This window comes from Eptesicus fuscus, chromosome 10 (genome assembly GCF_027574615.1).
Source record: "Eptesicus fuscus isolate TK198812 chromosome 10, DD_ASM_mEF_20220401, whole genome shotgun sequence".
Taxonomy (NCBI): domain Eukaryota; kingdom Metazoa; phylum Chordata; class Mammalia; order Chiroptera; family Vespertilionidae; genus Eptesicus; species Eptesicus fuscus.
Genome location: NC_072482.1, coordinates 87,923,027 through 87,943,634, shown reverse-complemented (window position 1 = coordinate 87,943,634; position 20,608 = coordinate 87,923,027). Strand labels below are relative to the sequence as shown.

At 41.8% G+C, this 20,608-nt stretch overlaps 1 protein-coding gene across 2 annotated transcripts in view; it reads right to left on the bottom strand.

The window, feature by feature from the left end:
• Positions 1–20,608, bottom strand: part of UST (uronyl 2-sulfotransferase) — a 262,562-nt gene that overhangs the window by 45,381 nt on the left and 196,573 nt on the right. For both annotated transcript variants that reach the window (XM_054721950.1, XM_054721951.1), the window contains exons 6-7: positions 6,224–6,321; positions 4,184–4,341 (exon numbers count right to left, since the gene is read on the bottom strand). In XM_054721950.1, coding sequence (XP_054577925.1) covers positions 4,184–4,341; positions 6,224–6,321 — 256 coding nt within the window. The remainder of the gene's footprint in view (positions 1–4,183; positions 4,342–6,223; positions 6,322–20,608) is intronic.

Here is a 20,608-nt window from a genome sequence, read left to right as displayed (position 1 = left end):
CTTCAGATTTAAATACTGCAAAGGAAATTAATTCAGAGAGTACACTATTATACTCCTAATGGGAGGTCTAAGTATCATTCATGCTGAGTAAAAGGATAATATTTAAATCTGTACCCTATCATCATTGTTTATAAAAATATTTAAGTAAAAATATTTTAAAAACAAAGCATCCACTTTATGAATGAACTAAAATGGTCAAAATTAGTCATTTGTTTGGAATTACACATTTTTCTTCTGTAATAGTTGGTGGCCAGATTTTCAGAGTAGCTCACAAAAAAGTCTAGTAAGTCCCTACCGTGGCTCCAATGTTTACATTTGTAATGAAAATGGGCTGAGAATGAATATTAACATAATGCTACGAATGGAAAGTAATGGGTTAATATTAGGTTATATAGTTCCATGTCTGGATGCTAGAGGGCAATATTGAACTAGAACAGCTCAGTTATTTGCCAAGTCAAAGGTTTATATGAGGGACGTTTACACAATGACTGATCCTATCACAAATATTCACATACTCTCTGTTTTCAACTTGTTTATTTATTTTGACCTTTAACACCACTGTGATTTTAGCTCCAAAGGAAATTATGACTAAGAAAAATATTGATAGCTCACAGTGTGCCAGTTTTTAAGATCTAAGGAGGAAAAATATACATGAACTCGTTAACACTCATGGCTCAGAAATAGGAGTTCTGGCTCTTTCACATTTTGGTGGTTGACTATGGATCAGTCTCAAATTCTTTGGGCTGGCTTCAGTTTCTCATTTTTAAAGGGTAAGCCATAAGCAAATATAATCAAGCTTAATCAATTAGAAATAAGACTGTATTGCTCTTACCCAGTAAATCTGTTTGGGCCTCAGTTCTCCCTAATTCAGACTGGTACCCAGGTGGGGTGGAGTTCACTGAGCACTCGCCCAAGACACTTGCAGCAATATCAGCAACTTCCCCTGGATGGTAAGAAACACCCGAGCGTATTTTTTTCATTACCCTCATGCTAAAACTTTCACTTTCATTTCACCTTGAGTACTTACTATCATAAACTTCTGAGATACACTAACCTGGTCTCCACAAAATGCAACTTTACTATAAAATAACTCGAACAAAAAATTTCTAAAAATTAAGTTTCTGAAATACATACGTTTGGTATGAAACAAATGTACTTGTCAGCATACCTGCCTACAGGAAATAAAGAGGGGAAGGCCAGCAGGCAAGCTGCTATTTAAAGGAGAAGTTATTAACTTCTTTAAAGGGCAGGTATTGGAACAAGTCATACTGATTGGAAAGAACTAATGAAAATCATTCTAATCTGGAATACGTGACAACCCATTTGAATGACAGACATCACTTTTTTCACCAGCTCCCCAAAGAGTCATTGCTATTTATGCTTTTTCTTAGCAACGAGTCTGGTATAAATATTTTTCGTGTTGCTGGAAGGGGATTACTAAAAATCAGAGCACACCTGCATTTTTTTAAGTAACAGGAAATACACCAAAGAACGGCGGGGGGAGTGTTTGCATCTTAGTCCAACTCCACGGGCAGGTAATCTACAAGGATTTAAAGGTCACGAGGTTCCTCAATGTCTTACCTTTTAGTTCTTCTTCCCTTTGTCCCCTAGGCTACTCAGTTATAAAAATTCTTTTATAAAGGGCCAGAGCAATGATTTGAGTGTGCCAAAATCTGGTTTTAGACTAAAAATGCACCACGGCCTCACTGTGGCTCTTCTTTTAACCGATTTGACACCAACTCTCTGGTGTGCGGCCACGAGAAAACAATGCAGGTGCTTAGTCTTTGCAGAACTAAAACATATTGCGAAGCTGGCCAGGAGGGCATGTTCATCTCCTGTCCCTGCCTCGGGGACATGGAGAGTCCTTAGGACAGAGCAACTATGGAGCTGCTTGGCCTTCAATGCCATCATAGAAAAACCTCTCGAGATGTCAACAGAATAGGAAACAGTGAAAATTACAGAAGAATCGTTCAGAGGTTCATTTGTAATGTATATGACATATGACAGCTGAAGAATGATTCTGAGGTGACATTCAAAATATTGAACAACCAGAATTAAGGAACTGAATTCAGGCCAGAGTCCTGAAGACCCTCTCATTACTTCATTGTTGGCTTGGGGGGGGGGGGGGGCAAGTGCACCTGAGGGTGGGCGCAGAAGGCAGTAGAGATGTGTCCCACTATTTTAACCACTAGTACAGCTGAACTGTGCCGACTGGGTGTGTGCTGGCCCTGGGTTTATAGAAACCTCTCATCCACTACACAGGGGACCAGATGTCCCTTATTCTCTCTCGGAGGAAGCCTCAGAGTATTAATATACGGCTATCCCAAACTCAAAGTGGGGGAAATCTTTCATTTATAGGTGGAAAGATTGTGGCTGAAGGCAAACAAACTAACGGTAATTCAATTTTCAGAAATACATTCTACTTTGATTAATGTGCCCACAGTCATGGGACCAAGGCCCACAGTTTCTGAGAAGTCATGCATTTAAATGAAGCAAACAGTTGGGAAGTCAAGATGCTATAACCTGACAACAGCAGTTAAGTGGGCTCTTTGGGGCAAGCCTTTTGTTGTGGTGTATTTGTGTTTAAGAAGAACAAAGATGAAAATGTCCTCTTCTAAATCCTCAGGCCCACACCACCGATGTTGACCTTCGATGTGCTGAGTGTGGCATCTGGGATGGGAATTAGTGTCAGTTCCCGATCCCGGATGGATGACACGTGAAGTGGGCTCACTGATACTCTTCTCAGATGCTGGGACAAGACTGTATTCATCCTATTTGACAACTAGGTATCTCCAGGATTCAGTCAGTCTTTTATCTCATACTATGTTTCACACACACACACACACACACACACACACACACACACACACGTGTGCAACGTGCATGCTCTTGTGCCATATAAGATCAAGCCAAAGAGGTAAAATAACAAAGAATAATGTAAACCTTTTCATCAAAAGAGTCTCATTTAGGGTAAGATCCCGCTTTGTATAAAGTCCAGATCTTCTCTTGTCTTACAGAACTAAATACTGATCACATTAGGTTTCTTTAAACTCTTTAAATTGTCCATTGTTAAAAGGACAAAGGAAGACCTAGTTTCCCAAACCGACTATTTAGGGTTTATTATGCATCTGGTTTTTCAAACCACATTTCCTGCTGAGGAGACACAGGCAGGCACACCTTGAGGTTGTCGGTCATGTCCCTGCCTCTAGGTACGTGGGAATTTATCTCTGGATGAGAGAGCTGGGAGACTGAGGTGGCATCCCCAGCCATCTTCCTCCAGCACAACACTGGGGGTGGGAGGGCACCTTATAGAACAGAATCCAGGGCTCCTCCAGGCAAAGACCAGTTTACCTGGGCATGGGTACCTGCCAAGGACGCAGGTGTGGTGTGAGGCCGCTGCCTGGCTGTGGAATGAGGCAGCGGGCTCTATTTGGAGAGCCTTTTGGCTGCTCCTCACTTCTCCAAGGCAGAATGCTGCCTCTCGTTTCAGATGACAGAACGAAACAATAAACAGATGAGTGAGTAAACATGCAAGGCTTAGGAGAACAGGAAGCAAACAAACAATCTCGTTTGTCTTTCCTCTCAGAATAAAATAATAATGACAGAAGTGAATGGATTTCTGAAAGTAATTGTGTTTATCGTGATCCGGCGGGCAACATTCGTAATTGCTTTGCTGCATTCTCTTTCTTGCTTCTATTTGGAAACCCCTGCATTCGCCAGGATAAAATCATAATTGTATTTTCAATTTGCTGCTCTATCTATTCTATTTGCCAGGATTTTGTTCGCCAGAGGGCTTTTGTCAACGGGAAATAGAGCCAGAGATACTTCATTGCACGATGGTCCCTTCATCACCCCACGTTTCCATCCATGGACCCCAGACACGCAAAACGTACGCATTAGTTCACCCCAGCAACGCGCTCATCAGCAACAAGGCTGATGGACATAGTGCCAATTTCCTGTTCCAAAGGCAGGAAAAATGGAACCATCAGCCTTTAAAACATGGCAAGTTTATGTTTGGACCTGAGGCAAGGTTTGGGCTTTCGTGTCTGATGGCTCTAACCTTGCTTTGTGAGCCAGAGGGACTTACCTTCCTTAACAAAAGAGATGACTTCACTCCTTTATTTCCAGAGTCCTTTTCAAGGTGACTAATGCTAGAAACAGGGGAGCACTGGCTTACAGTTACCTGGGTCTTTGTAGATACTGAGCACACCCTTGAAGTAATGAGGTAAAAATCTTTCCAGTAACAGCAGCACATCTTCCAGCTCTTCAAGGATCCCCACAAGCAGGAAGTTTTCATTCACGTTCAGTTTTGCTCTTTCCAGGGCCCACTCGCCAGGCTCCCTTTAAGGACAGAACAATCATTTTTAAATCAGAGACTCACTTTTGAGATGCAGCAACAACACGCTGAGAAGGTATCTCTTTACCCACCCGCCCTCATTTGCATAAGCCCACATCCCATTTCTTCAAGGACCAGCCCTGATGTAGGCACCTCCAGCAGCTTGCCCTGCTCCTTCCGGCTGGCACACTTGCCCTTGCCCCCAACACCTTCTCACTGCTATCCCTCTCACCAGTGTGTAACACCTAGCTCAGGGCCTCGAACTTTGTTGGAAGAAGGCTTACAGGCACAGGGAGTTAGGTCCTAGCCCTAAGAAACATAGACCAAGGGGTGATTAGAATGGATTTTAATATGAGGACCAAACAGAACCAATGAAATAAGGATAGAAGTTTCGAAATGTGAAACTCATTGACATAGTATTTCTGTAGGACTCAGAATAGGGGTGGGGTCATGTCTGCTAATCATCTTATTTTTAAAAAGAGTTTAAGACTGTTTTTTTTAATTATAGAAGGAAAACCCCCTAATCTCATTCATAGAGCACATCTCCAAGTGGACAGCAGGTATGTGAGCGAGGAAAAAAGGGGATCATGGGAACTGGGCTCCAGGCCTGGCTGCCATTCCTACTTGGGGGAGTTGGGGTATGCCAAATTCTCTTTTGAAAAACTGTAATAATAACCCTTACCTAGCTCAAATAATTGTTGTCACGGTGGAACAAAGTGACATTTTGAAAGAGTTTTGAAAATCATCCTGTCTGAACCCAAGATAAGAAATCATGAGTACTCTCTCCAAGATCAGGCAATAGATAGTTAAAAAGACACCTGAGGGGGTTAGAATCATGTTTCTTGGGATAAACATCTTCACTGTGACGGAAAGTGAGTCACCTGGCCCCAAACTGTCCCAGCATCTGAAGCACTGACCTGGAACCAGGTGGCTTTTATTACAGGGGTGAGGATGGCGGGGAGGCCTCCTGAACTCAGCAAGTTTAGGATGAAGCAGAACACTGACACTTCTAGCCCAGGAATTCTGACCATAAACACTTTTGTGTTATGGTCAACTCAACACCACAGCAATACACATACCAATGAAGTCGTAACCATGTGGCAGCAACAAGTACAGTGAGCGAGCTGTGAGTTGCAACCAGCTCTCTGCCCCTGATCTCCTCAGGAACACAGTGACCTTCTAATTAATGTCTCTCTGGGGAAAAGTGCTGCTCCTGATAACAGGGCTTATTTTTCATCAAGCAAAGATGGTATTCATGGTTACTACTATTTCTGCTCCAGGCTGCACCTTTGTTCAGCACGATGAATTTCAACTGTAACTTGAACAGAATCACCTTGGAGATGGTTACACAGAGACTGTGATGAGATAAGGGTTCCTAACAAGTACCCTGGGAATGCTGATGCAGGACGTGGGCCCTTAGATCTGAGTAAGTCACTCTCTACAGAGGGCAATCACTAGAAAGCACTTTCCTCTCTTTCTACTAAGTATGCCTCATGAGAGAGATACTATCAAAGTTGGGTGTGAGCGTCCAGTGTTTCAGACCCAATTAGACATGCCACACAGGCCAGGAGAGCTATGGATGGGGTACAGTCACCGTGGAGGAGCAGGCTGATGCTCACCGCTGGTCCTTACTATCTCGTGGCTCTGTAGCAACAGCTGCTTAACACACAGTGTTAAGTATAAAAAAAGACTTTGGTTGGCATTCCAGTGGGGTTGTCCCAAGGCCTCTGTCAGAACTTGTTCATTTTTTTATTTGCATGACATTCAGAGTCTCAAATGAGATCTTCAAAGATTAATAGTCCTTATTTATTGAATTCCAGGAGGTTGAGAGACGAGAGATTGTGCCCCTGTTCTCCCCATGAGCATGCCATGAGCTTTGGTCTTTACCTGCATCTGGGATGCTGTCCACAGAAGTACGGGATAATGTAAAACAGCCTGGGGTTGGAACACTCAGGATAGTTTTCGAGAATGCACTCATTGATATCCTAGAAGAAGAGAAAACACCGCAGTGAGATTCTGTAGCCTCGGCAAGTGCCTTGTCAAACGCCACACAGTGTAAGAAAAATTGATGCTTAATTACTGGAGCACGACTAAGATGTCGAGAACCCGTAGATTTCATGAGAACGCTTTCTTTCCCCTCACACCATCCTGTCCCACTTGATCAAGTGCACGTCTGGTCAGAGCCTTTCAGAGAGGTGGTTCTGGTGAGGAAACGGCATCTCTGCATTGCCCTGAGGCCCGAAGTCTTAGCTCTGTCACAAGCATCTAGCCATTGTGGCTTGTTGTGGCCCCAGCAGTTACCGGACAACTGGTAGATATAGAGTTGACACTTAACACATATTTGTTGAATGAATTCAGCATGACTTAATTCTTAATTCATTAATCAGAGATCCCTGTACAGCAGCCCCATAGAAATGTCTTTCCCTGTGTATCCATACGTCCAACAAATAATTATTAAGTCCTTCAGTAGTTACATAAAGGGTCTGTCCATCTTGGGGTGGCTGTAAATCACTTCTAATGTTATATTATGTTAGAAAGTGACAGGATGCTTGTATACACACACTGTCTCACTTTCAAGGGCAACAATTATGATGTCCAGATTTTCTATTTCTCTTCCATGAGGTTAATTAAACATGTGTCTGTGAGCATTACAGGAGCTTACCATGGCTTAACCCTTTGCACTCGCTTGCTTTTTTCTCGATTCCTTTATTCTAATGCTAACCGTGTCGAGTCACACTCGACATCCGAGTGCAAAAGGTTAAAGGGGTGAATAGAAGAGCTAAGCAACAACTTCTATCAAGGCAGATTACACTGATACTTAGATCAGACACTGGTTCTTAGGTTAAATCTAAGGAGAAAAGATAACGCAATTTACAAACACACCAACAGCTATGGATGTTTTTCCATAGACAATACTGTCAAGAAAAATCAAGAGAGGATGTAACTCACAAATATGGTCACATGGTTGATGGAGTTTATCAGTCATTTGAAGCCACTATATCTGATATGATGGGGGTAGGTGGTCATTACCAATTTTTTATTTAAGTTGGGAATAAGAAAAATATAAATTAAACTTTTTTTTACAATAATATCCTTTCCCCCCTCATGCTTCTTTGGTTTATATATTAAGTCATCAATTACAGTAACAAATTCAACTGGAACAAACAGATCCAGCAACAAACACACTTGAAGCATTCGAGTCTACCGTGGAAAGCAGAGGAGCACAGTTCCCAGACAGGAACATACAGCTGCTTCTCGACTTATGTCTTGATAAACCCATAGTAAGTTGAAAATATCATAAGTGAAAATGCATGCAGCCCAGCTGGTGTGGCTCAGTGGTTGAGCGTTGACCCATGCATCAAGAAAAGGGTGCCAGTTTGATTCCTGGTCAGTGCACATGCCTGGGTTGCAGGCTTAAATCCCATTAGGGGCCATGCAGGAGGCAGCCAATAAATGTTTCTCTCTCATTGATGTTTCTCTTTCTCTCCCTCCCGCTCTCTAAAAATCAATAAAAAAAATCTTTAAAAGATGCATGCAATACACCTAACCTCCAAGCACCATCGCTTAGCCTGCTTACCTTACATATGCTCAGAGACTTACTACATTAGCTGCAGTTGGGCAAAGTCATCCCATCGCCACTGCCCAGAATCACGAGAGTATCATATACGGTGTATCACTAGCCCAGGAAGAGATCAAAATTCATAATTCAAAGTATGGTTCCTACTGAATGCCTCGTTGTGTGGCTTGGAGTTGGCAGGAGCTGGCAGAGGACATCCCCTGGCTGAGGTGAGGGTGGGATGGGCTGAGGAGCTGCAGGGGCCTAAGAAGACCAGTTCTCTATTGGGATCCACAAATAACCTCACAAGGTCAATTCATGGGAAGACACAAATTCCTAGTTTAAGAAGCTCCGTTAACAATTCTTTTCTTAGAACAAGGCATGTCCCAGGGGATTTGAGAGCTTTCCAATTGAGCCCATTAGGCTGATGAATGGTGTTGCCCACAATTATTCTGTGCCATAGGAGGACATAAATAAAAGATGACTCAGGTGAAAGATCAAGTGGAAGCTGTAAAGATCCACACATTTGTCTGCCTCCAGCTTAGCCACTCAAGGATGAGGGGTAGCAGGAAAGGGCTCCTGGCCACTCACACAGGAACCCAGACCATCAGCAAGTGACCTTTCAGCGTCCTGGGAAACTGAATGGGACAAGTGTCTACACAGCTGCTCTTACAGTGTTCTGCTCTGACAGGCACCATCCAGTCCCCATCCCCCCTTCAGTTTCCCCTGGTGTTAATGGTTTTATCTTTGGCATAAGGCTTTGCTATGCTGTGTTGTTTTACAATCACCTTTTTATACTCAAGTTCTCTTAGTATTTATATAGAGGGAGTGTTCTATATATGCAGCTGATTCTGACTGTAGGGCCCAGGAAGTCTGGTCTCACTAACTGGGTCCTACAAATTAAAGAGCATCTTATGGGGAAAAAAATATGAGAAAACATTTTTCCTTTCCTCCTTCCTAGGGTCCAGATTGTTGAGAGTTCTACTCTTCTATCTTACCCTTTAAGAAAAAAAAGGGGCTACTTTGGTTAAAAGGGGAAGAGTAGGTTTCTCGTGTGTTCCATAGTGTCAAATGCTATGTAGTATGTATATTCTAAATGTCAAAAAAAATCTTTATAAATACATGGCATCTCTTATTAAGAAGAAATGTAATTCATTGTAATTTTGGTCTCTAGTGTCAATTCCTCAGTTACTGTGGTTTTCATTATCTGTTGTGAATGTATAAAGCTCTATGGGCTGCTAAAGAGCTGGGGTATCATATCAACATGGCTTTCAGGAAGGCACACTGCTCCCCCCCCCCCCCGACACCCCCCCGCCCCCTATGGGGTGCTGGGCAGGTTTCCCGAATTTAGCTCTCCGGCCTTTCTGAAGCCACACCTGCTGGGCCAATGCTGTTCCAGGCTTTGGTGGGAAGGGCTGCCAAGTCTGCAGAATTTCGCCAGATTGTGTGGTTATTTTATTAGGTGGATAAATGTCTACAGATTCTAGTGTAAAAACACTGAGCCCAGCCCAGTTTTGTAAAAACATTAGCAAAGGTAAAAGTGGAATACATTATCAGTCACTAGGTCTCATAATTATAGTTTTTTTGGCTAATCATCATTTTCCTTCCTTCTACATATGATGTCTGGAACATTAGCACAAAGAATGTCTGTCTGTAAGCAGAGGTTAGCTCCAGTGGAAGTTACTTAAGAAACCATTGGATACACTAAATTTTATACAAGTGGGACATTTTATGAGAGTCTATCTTGACAAAAAGTTTTGGGCGTATATTTTATACAATCATCAATTATGAGGACTGTATTCAGTGATTAGTTGAAGGAATAGTGAGGAAAAAGAGGTCAAGTAGGGTCATTTCTTTAATGTGATTGGTTAGAAATAAAATACAAGATAGAACTTTTACCTGGGATTCTAATTTTACATTTCTGACTAGAAGTTTCTTGCATGGTTTACATCTGTGATGCCACAATATGATCTAATGCAATTTCATTTCAGAGATTCTTAATTTGGGTAGCTCAAAATTGGTTGCTCATTATGTTCAAACAATTCAAGCTAAAGTCTTCAACAAACCAATGCCAAGATTCTTTAATTATATTATGAATATAATTAAAGCATTTACTGTATACAAGTAGATAAAAGCATCTACTGTATACAAGTAGATATTCATTATATTATGAATATAAAAAAAGCATCCACTGTATACAAGGTCTCATGGTAAGCACTAGGTCCCAAGTATCCGACAAATAATTGCATCTCTCTTCCTTTATTTGTAGTTTATAATATGCAATCTTACTAACATTTATATAAAATATCTTCTTGGTAGCTAGTTCCCTTTATTTGTATGTGGTTGCTGTTTTTATTAATGTTTTTGCCTTATACTAAAATGTGAAAGTAAGAATGAATCTCCTACTCAAGATGAGCCTACAGGCCAAATATTGTAAGCACATAAAAAATAAAATCTAATACCATGAAAGATAGGCAGCAAAATCTGCTGTTGGAACATTAACTCATTCCAAATGGCTTTAAGGAACAACCTGACAATGACTTTAAAATAAGTATGTCTAGGATGTTGAAAAGATAAAAGATTGAATAGCTTCCTTTTAAAAAAAGGACACGAAATGATGAAATAAAAACATGAAACAAGAACATGAGGATATGAAAAAAAGAATTAATTATAAATCTTAAAAATGAAAAATATGGTCATCAAAATAAAAATTTAAGAAATAAATAGATTTAAAGAGAAAATTTGTGAATTAGAAAGTAGTCAGGAAGAACTGACCAATAATGTAATTTAGAGAGATTAGATAGATGATAGGTAGAGAGTTAGAGCAGTAAAGGGATATGGAAAAAGAGATTGTAAAGTTCCAACAGTCAGTTAGTAGGAGTTCCAGAAAAAGAGAATGGTGAACTGGTAAGGAAGAAATATTTAAGCAAATATTCTAAAAACAGACATGTGATTCTTTAGGCTAAAAGTGTGCAATGAGTACTGAACAAAATAAACAAAGTTAAATTTATACCCAAGTACTTTCAAGTGAAACTGCAGGATACCAAGGGAAAGGAAGAGAAGGAGATGACCAATGAAGGAACCATACTAGTAATTAGGCTAACAGCACATTTCTTTACCCTCCCTCCCTCCGTCCCTCCCTCCCTCCCTCCCTCCCTCCCTCCCTCCCTCCCTCCCTCCCTTTCTCCCTCCTTCTGTTCTTCCCTAGTGGTTTTGTGGTTACTACCATCTGGACTCCAGGCACTAAGTCCAGAACCAGGTCTTATTTGTAGTTCTTATCCTATGGGAACAATGAGACTATTACAGATCTGGTTACCAAGCAGCAAGAATTTCATTCACTTCCTACTTGAGGCTATGGCTTTCCAGACTCTCTAGGTCCACAGACTCTGATAAAGCCCTATTTTCCACTGAGAGGTCAGAAATCGTTTTGTTCAGCGTCCCTTGCTTGGCCCTTAAAGCACTGAGCCTGGTTCTGGCCTCCACACTGACAGGGAGCACTTTTAGTCCCTTTGCCTTGCAGGAGCCTGGCTGCCACTGCCCAGTTCTGAGCCAGAACCAAGCTGGCCTGCGACGTTTCCACTGCGCATCACCCTGGTACTGTTCCAGGCATGGGGATGCTCTTCTTATTTTTTAACCTGGTAAATCCTTTGTATTTCCTGTTTTAATATTTTTTAAAAAATGTATTTTATTGATTTTTTTACAGAGAGGAAGGGAGAGGGATAGAGAGTTAGAAACATCGATGAGAGAGAAACATCGACCAGCTGCCTCCTGCACACCCCCCACCGGGGATGTGCCCGCAACCAATGTACATGCCCTTGACCGGAATCGAACCCGGGACCCCTCAGTCCGCAGACCGACGCTCTATCCACTCAGCCAAACCAGTTTCGGCCCTGTTTTAATATTTTATCTATCATTGCTATGTGAAATCACTACACCATGTTAATGTGGTCCTGTGTGGGCTCCTGATGCTTTTTTCCTACAGGGAGGTCTATCAGAAGAAATACTGGGGGCAGAGGTGTGGATAACGGGTATAGGGAATGCGCTTTGCTAAGTTGAAGGAAAGAAGCTCGGGATAATGTCAAGTCTGTGCAAAGCAAGGTCACATGCTTGTAAAAATTGATCATTTTTGCTTCACGAGTATGTCAGAGAGCATAGGGCCAATGCACAGTTTAAGCCAGACATCAAAAGTGTGATTCCTAAGAATTCTTACAAACCTTGCAAGACATTAATATATTGTAGTAGTGACTTTATTATATTGGTGTTGTTTTGAATCTGCTAATCGCTTCAAGTATGTTGCCAAAAGTTTCACTATTTGAAGTATGCCATGAATACAAAAAATGGCATAATCTTTGCTTTGCATATTCTTCATGTGTATTACATAGACTCTCAACTTCTGCAAGTAAAGCCTCATGCCTCCTCTCTGTTTTATGGTAGCCACCCAGGGTCAGGCAGGTGCTCTCTGATAGCTCATAAAAGTAGCCTTTGAAGATGATGAAATTTTAATTTGAACTGTGCCTTGCCAATGTCTAGCACATCACCATGGGAATCTGATAAAAGCTTTCAGAAGACAGTACTGTTTTTGCAATAAACAACATTATAAAAAATTCACCAGCAGAGCAAAATCAGAGATGCAAGCACTGATAAATTTTATACAGAAAGCACTTAAATGATATTGTAGATAGAAATACATCATTATGGATACTTAATTTTAGCAGACATCTGCACAACTGAAATGTCATTAAACGACCTATAAACTACTGCCTGCTAGCGAAGGTGCATTCCAGATGTGGGCTCCACTTAGAGGATAAATGACTTTGGGATTTGGGGATCCTAGTCTCCAAGGCCCAGAAAAAAACCATGTGGCTGGACCTCTGCCACTAGCAGCTCCACTGTGAGCCCAGAAAGCGCCGTCTTGGTTGACCAGGCACAGAGCAGCCTCCCGAGGCCAGGCCTCTTTAGCCCGGTGCATAGACGGCAGCAGCCTTTGCAGAGGGGGCTATGCTGACAATATTTAGAAGCATACAGTCCATGGATGATTGTCCTTATAATATGACTAAGAGTGAGATGCTGATTGTACCCTTAGAATAAGCAGGTCAGGTTTATGGAGGAGCGCCCTCCCCCCCCCACACACACACACTTCCTACCTAGTCACATAGAAAATAGACCATTCTGTGGGCTTTCTGTGGATGTGGTGAGGTGGTATCACTTGAATGAATTGCCAGTGGATCCTATGGGGTCTACAATTTACCATTCTAAATCTTAATGTAACCATGGAGATGCATTTTGACTTCTGACTGCTCTCTATGTGACACCAGAAGGAAAAGATGATGGTATAAGTTAGACCAGAGATCAGAAGGGCCAGTGGAGATTTTACTTAAAAGTTGAATCATGAAGTAGAAAGAAATGAATCATTACCTCAAAGCTGTTCATTTCACCAGCTAAAGGAATGCCAGGAGGTAGGCTGGATCTCAACACTGTCTAGGGTTTCCCGGAGGCAGGACTGAGCCAAAAAACCAGGCTCAAACAGATCTTCTCAACCAGCACGAACCTTTGTGAGTGTAAGAATGGCAAGAATTCCTGGGAAACCAAGTATTTCCTTTAAGGGTATTATACCATAAAAATTATTTATGACCCCTTTGGGCCACACAAGTTTCTAAAAGCCACAGAAACTGCTTAGTCTCAAAGAATTCTGATGATTTCGCCTTCACAGCTGAAGAGGTTCAGAGCTCCTTTCCTTTCTTTCAAGTCCAATAGTCTAATTGTTTTGGCTTCAGAGGCCAAAGTAAACCACAAAAGTCACACTTTCAGCTTCTGGTTATCCAGGGTATAAACAGCATGTTTGTGGATTTGTTTAGGCTCACAGCCTCTTCTCTCTGCGGCTTCATATTCCCAACTCAGAAGGTCATAAGGGATTCACAATAGATTTAGTAAAGAGAAGTTGAAACTAAATAGTCAGAATAATTATTTTAGGTTCACCGGGAATTTCAGTTTCTTAAAATGACTAAGAATTGTCTTGGTGATGGAGATTTACTGGATCATTCTCTCTTTTATGGATATTTGAAATTTTCCATAATGTATAGTAAAAAGCAAACCAAAAAGATTCAAGAAACTATTAGTCTAGTTGTGTTCCCGGCCACATGCCTCAATTTTTTTCTGCCTTGTTTTTTCCTGGGCCTTTTTTAATGTAGTTCATTTGTTCATTCATTCATTCATTCATTCATTCAAATTTGATCTTTCATCACTTTAAGGCTTCTTAGACATTTTTCCAGGGGGGTAGGAGGTCTCTATGAAGCCTTAGACTTTCACTTTTATAATGTTCCAGCTCAAGCTTATCTAGATCATCATTTCTGACCTTGTCATTGGCTCTGCTTCCTGGATTCTTTCTGCTCTAGAATGAAATACAACAACATAGAATGCAAGTGTGTGTGTGCGTGGGCGGGGGGGAACCCTACAAAATCAAGCCCTTTATTATGCTGGTTATTGAGATCTCTCTCTCAGAGCTGCCTGATAGGATGTTCTCTCATATTTTCATTATGTACATCTGTGTTTAAGGGTACAGCCAACATAAAACCAAATTCTTATCCTTTAAGGGTTGTATTATAATAGTTTTTCTTTTATTGCCTTTTCCTTTCTCTTACTCATGTTCTCTCCCTTTTTAAAATTTATCATCTGCCCATGGATCAGACAAGTCTCTATAAATAATAAAAAAAATTTAAATCACTATAAAACTTTCCACATATATAAGTATAGTATTTATTGAAATAAGGAACTATTAAAACAGTTTCCCAGATCATCTTTCTTTTGAATCTATAAAACTGAGAATGAAAGGCAAAGAAAAACAAATATTTTATAAACTCAATTTAAAATAGATGAGCAAGAGAGAGAGCAACCAAAGGACATATATGCATGCATATTAGCATAACCAATGGACACAGACACTTGGGGCAGTGGGGGCTTGCCTGGGCTGGGAAAGGATTGGGGAGGGGGTCAATTGGGGGAAAAAGGCGACATATGTAAAACTTTAGACATTAAAAAGAAATGAAAGGAAAAAAATAAAATAAAATAGATGAGAGTCACACCAATAATGAAGAGATCAATTCCAAAAACTGGGTGTATAAATCTGTTTATCATTTAGACACACATGTGAAAGAATCTGGTGAAAAATGAATCAAACATATTTGGGAGGAAGGCTGTTTCTCTCTGTCTCTCTCTCTCTCTCTCACCATGAACAATTTATTAAGCCCCATCAACTATACTAAGTTAGGGGGTTAGGACCAATTCTTTGTAATAATCAGTATAAACACTGTCAACACTCAAGGGGTAACAATCAATAAATGTAACAAGATCTGGAGTAGTCCTTCAACCCTGCCCTTACTGGGCTCCCAACGCATGCTGGGCACTGTGTTATATAGTCCCTGACCGGTTCCCCAGGAGCTCACGTTCAAGAGCAGAGGTAGCCAGCACCACTGCCCACAGCGTCTGTCAGGGAACCTGAGTGCATGAATGGGGCCCTGTGCCGCATGCACTGCCTGAGTGGAGAAGCCTGGAGCAAACTGGAAAGCACATTTCCTGTCTCGGGGCTGGTGCTACTCAGCTAAAGCCGATCTTTGCCACGTGGAATGTGTGCCAGCGTTGCCCCATTTTCAAGAGAAGCTGGAAATTTGGATTTCTGTGTGAAATCTCCGAATTTGTAAATGTTTGTACCAAAACAAAACAAAAATTGTGAGTGAGACGTCTGAGATTTTACTGCCTATATCTTCTAGGATTTTTATGGTTTCACGACTTACATTTAAATCTTTTATCCGTTTTGAGTTTATTCTTATGTATGGTGTAAGTTGGTGGTCCAGTTTCATTTTTTTGCATGTACCTGTCCAATTTTCCCAGCACCACTTATTGAATAGACTGTCTTTACTGTATGTTCTTGCCTCCTTTGACAAATACTAATTGACCATAGAAGTGTGGGTTGATTTCTAGGCTCTGTTCTATTCCATTGATCTATATGCCTGTTTTTATGCCAGCACCAATAATATATCTGATAAGGGGTTAATTTCCAAAAGATACAAAGAACTTACACAATTCAACACCAGAAAGACAAATAATCCAATTTAAAAAATGGGCAAAAGGCCTGAATAGACACTTTTCCAAAGAGGACATACAGATGGCCAATAGACATTATGAAAAGATACTCAATATCACTAATCATCAGAGAAATACAAATTAAAGGCATAATGAAATATCAACTCACACCTGTCAGAATGGCTATCTTATCTAATAAAACAGTAATATGCAAATTGACCGCACCTTCGCTACACCCATAAGCCACGCCCACCAGCCACGCCCACTAGCCACGCCCACCAGCCCATCAGAAGCAAATATACCCGTTAAACCAGCAAAGATGGCGGGGGAGAGGGAAGCACCCATGCCAGTGAGATCCAAGCCATGATGGTGGACTGGGGCAGGCAGTTAAAGCCCGCAGCCGGCTGCCCAGGTCCACGATCAGGGATCACGGACCAGGGTAGCTGCCTAACCAGGTCAATCACCGATCGCGGACCCGGGCAGGCGGCGTGGGTTAAGGCCCGCAGCCGGCTGCCCGGGTCCGCCATCACCGATCGCAGACCGGGGCCCAGAGCCGGCTGTCCAGGTCCGCCATCACCGATCGCGGACCGGGGCAGGCGGCGTGGGTTAAGGCCCGCAGCCGGCTGCCCGGGTCCGCCATCACCAATCGCAGACCGGGGCCCAGAGCCGGCTGCCCAGGTCCGCCATCACCGATCGCAGACCGGGGCCCAGAGCCGGCTGTCCAGGTCCGCCATCACCGATCGCGGACCGGGGCAGGCGGCGTGGGTTAAGGCCCGCAGCCGGCTGCCCCGGTCCGCCATCACCGATCGCAGACCGGGGCCCAGAGCCGGCTGCCCAGGTCCGCCATCACCGATCGCGGACCCGGGCAGGCGGCGTGGGTTAAGGCCCGCAGCCGGCTGCCCAGGTCCGCCATCACCGATCGCGGACCCGGGCAGGCGGCGTGGGTTAAGGCCCGCAGCCGGCTGCCCAGGTCCGCCATCACCGATCTCGGACCCGGGCAGGCGGCGTGGGTTAAGGCCCGCAGCCGGCTGCCCAGGTCCGCCATCACCGATCTCGGACCAGGGCAGGCGGCGTGGGTTAAGGCCCGCAGCCGGCTGCCCAGGTCCGCCATCACCGATCTCGGACCAGGGCAGGCGGTGTGGGTTAGCGCCCACAGCAGCCTGACCAGGTCCCGGATAAGGGCTTCAAGTCAGCCATGGCCAGTGGCAGCTGACTCAAAGCCCCTATCAGGGATCATGGACCAGGGCAGGCAGCGTGGGTTAATGCCTGCAGCAGGCTGCCCAGGTCCCCGATCACGGATCCAGGTGGCGTGGGTTAGCACCCACAGCCATCTGACCAGGTCCCCGATAGGGACTTGGAGTCTAGCATAACGAAAAGAATAGTCAGCAAAAGCAGGAGACAAGGTTTCATAAGTTCTCCCCCAGGTCACCACTGTTCTCTTATACATTTTAATTATCCCAGACTTTGCATGATGGGATTTGATTTGAATTATGCCTGATAGAGATTACATGGCATGAATTGTAGGCTCATTCTTTCTTTTTGTGGTTGCCTGACTGAGAAAGGCCTTGGAATGAGAGAAGGCACTTTTATTTTCCTTTTTCATTCTTTAGAGGCTGAGGAATTACAGTTATATGAAGAACTTAGTGAGAGAATGAAAGTCTCATGCTGTATTTTTTTGTAAGTTTTATCATGTGGACTATCAAAAACTTGGTGGGATCCTTTTCAAGAGGTGTTACAAAAATTATGTTGGAATTAACATTCAAGAGTAAAAGGAGAGAAGTGAGTGGTGGGTAAAGGAAAGAACTTTGTCCTAGAAACCAAATAGAAGCCACATAAACCTTCAGATTCTTACTCATTGTGCTTTGGAGGTATTAAAGGATAATTTTTTAAAAAGTTAAAATCATGACTTATAATCTGTATAGATAAAAGGCTAAGTGACCGACATTTGTCCATCCGTCCGACCAACTGGTACATATGACGCACTGGAAATATAAAAATAAACTTTGACTCGCACATGTGCCATACATATAAAGCTCTCGCTGGCGCTAATTTGAATGTTGCATTTGGTGGGAAAGTTCTTTTCAGAGGGGATTTTTGTGTTGCCATGCTATACGATTGGCCATAGTACAAATAAGTTTTAAAGTACTGTAGTGTTTGGGGATGTTTCAGACAGTTGTCTCTTAAAACAAATATGAGATCAGAGGATTCTGCTTATAGTGAATGGTTAGTAAAACTTGGAGATGGCAAACTTGATAGCAGTTTTCATTTAGGAATGGATATTATTGAAATTCCCCATGAAATGATTTTTAATGGATCTATTATTTAAGCCATCTTTGGAAATAGTATATCTATAGACAATATTAAAAATATATCTAAACATGCAATTCTTTGTTCAAAAAATGAGCACGTTCAAAAATTAAATGAAGAAATTTTGGATATACTTGATGGAGATTTTCACGCCTATTTGAGTGATGATTCCATTGACTCAACAGATGATGCTGAAAAGGAAAATTTTCCTATTGAATTTCTTAATAGTATTACTCCTTCTGGAATGCCGTGTCATAAATTAAAATTGAAAGTGGGTGCAATCATCATGCTATTGAGAAATCTTAATAGTAAATGGGGTCTTTGTAATGGTACCAGATTTATTATCAAAAGATTGCAACCTAATATTATCAAAGCTGAAATATTAACAGGATCTGCAGAGGGAGAGATTGTTCTGATTCCAAGAATTGATTTGTCCCCATTTGACACTGGCCACCCATTTAAATTAATTCGAAGATATTTTCCTGTTATGCCAGCATTTGTGATGACTATTAATAAATCACAAGGACAAACTCTAGACAGAGTAGGAATATTCCTACCTGAACCCATTTTTGGACATGGTCAGTTATATGTTGCTTTCTCTCTCTCTTTTTTTTAAAGTATTTTTAAAAAATATTTTATTGATTTTTTTTACAGAGAAGAAGGGAGAGGGATAGATAGTTAGGAACATCGATGAGAGAGAAATATCGATCAGCTGCCTCCTGCACACCTCCTACGGGGGATGTGCCCGCAACCAAGGTACATGCCCTTGACCGGAATCGAATCTGGAATCTTTCAGTCCACAGGGCGACGCTCTATCCACTGAGCCAAACCAGTTAAGGCTGTTGCTTTCTCTTGAGTTCAAAGAGCATGTTACGTTAAAGTTAAAGCTGTAAATACTTTATCTCAAGGGAAATTAGTCAAGCACTCTGAAAGTGTTTTTACTCTTAATGTGGTATATAGGAAGATATTAGAATAAGTTTAATCACTTTATCAATCATTATTTGCATCAATGTTGTTTTTATATTACGAGTTTGTTATTGTTATATCAGTTTGTTATTGTTATATCATTTTGTTATTGTTTACTTATTAATAAATTTATGTATTATTTTCATATACATTGTACTCATTTCCTTTTATCTCTCACACTTTTATTATAGAGAAAGGGCAAATAGCAATATTAAAATATTTCATCTAATTAATTCCCTTTCAATGTGCATGAATTTCGTGCACCGGGCTACTAGTCATCAATAAACCAACAAACAAGTGCTGGTGAGGATGTAGAGAAAAGGGAACCCTAGTGCACTGCTAGTGGGAATGCAAATTGGTGCAACCACTGTGTAAAACAGTATAGAGTTTCCTCCAAAAATTAAAAATGGAATTGCCTTTTGACCCAGCAATCCCACTTCTGGGAATATATCCTAAGAATGCCAACACCAATTAGAAAGAATATATGCACCCCTATGTTTATAGCAGTGTTGTTTATGATCGCTAATATCTGGAAACAGCCCAAGTGCCCATCCGTAGATGAGTAGATAAAAAAGCTGTGGTACACTTATACTATGGAATACTATGCAGCTACCTTCTGTGACAGGATGGATAGACCTAGAGATTATTATGCTAAGCAAAATAAGCCAGTCAGAGAAAGACAAATACCATATGATCTCACTTATATGTAGAATATAATGAACAAAATAAACTGATGAACAAAATAGAACCAGAGACATGGATATATGATACAGCCTGACAGATGTCAGAGGGGAGGAGGGTGAGGGGGACGGGATGAAGAAGGTGAAGAGAATAGCCAAAGAACGTATTTGCTTAGCCCATGGACACAGACAACAATGTGGTGAGGGCCAGAGGGAAGGGAGGGTGGGTAGAGTCGGGCAAAGGTGGGGGGGAGGAATGGGGGACATCTGTAATAATGTTAACAATAAAAATAAAATATAATTTTTAAAATTGTGAAACTTAACATGTCTGCAGGGCAAATGTGACCCACAGTTTTTCAGTTCATGCTCCACTGTCTTTAGACACAGCCATTTCAAATTTGGGTATCCCCTGAAGAAATACATTATTTGCTGTCCTATGTGTCTGACAAGAATAATGTTGGTAGATCAAGAACAAGTGGGATTTGTAACAAGCCTGGATCTTATAAGAGTTAACTGTGGGACAGAGAAGAAAACGATGGAACTGGCATCAGATGACCTGGGTTTGAGTCTTGGTCTCTTATTAACCTGTTGGATTGTGATGAGCAAGATACTTCACCATTTTGAGCATTAATTTCCTCACCTTTAAAATAAGGACAGTAATACCCCTTTCACAGAATGGCTGTGGTA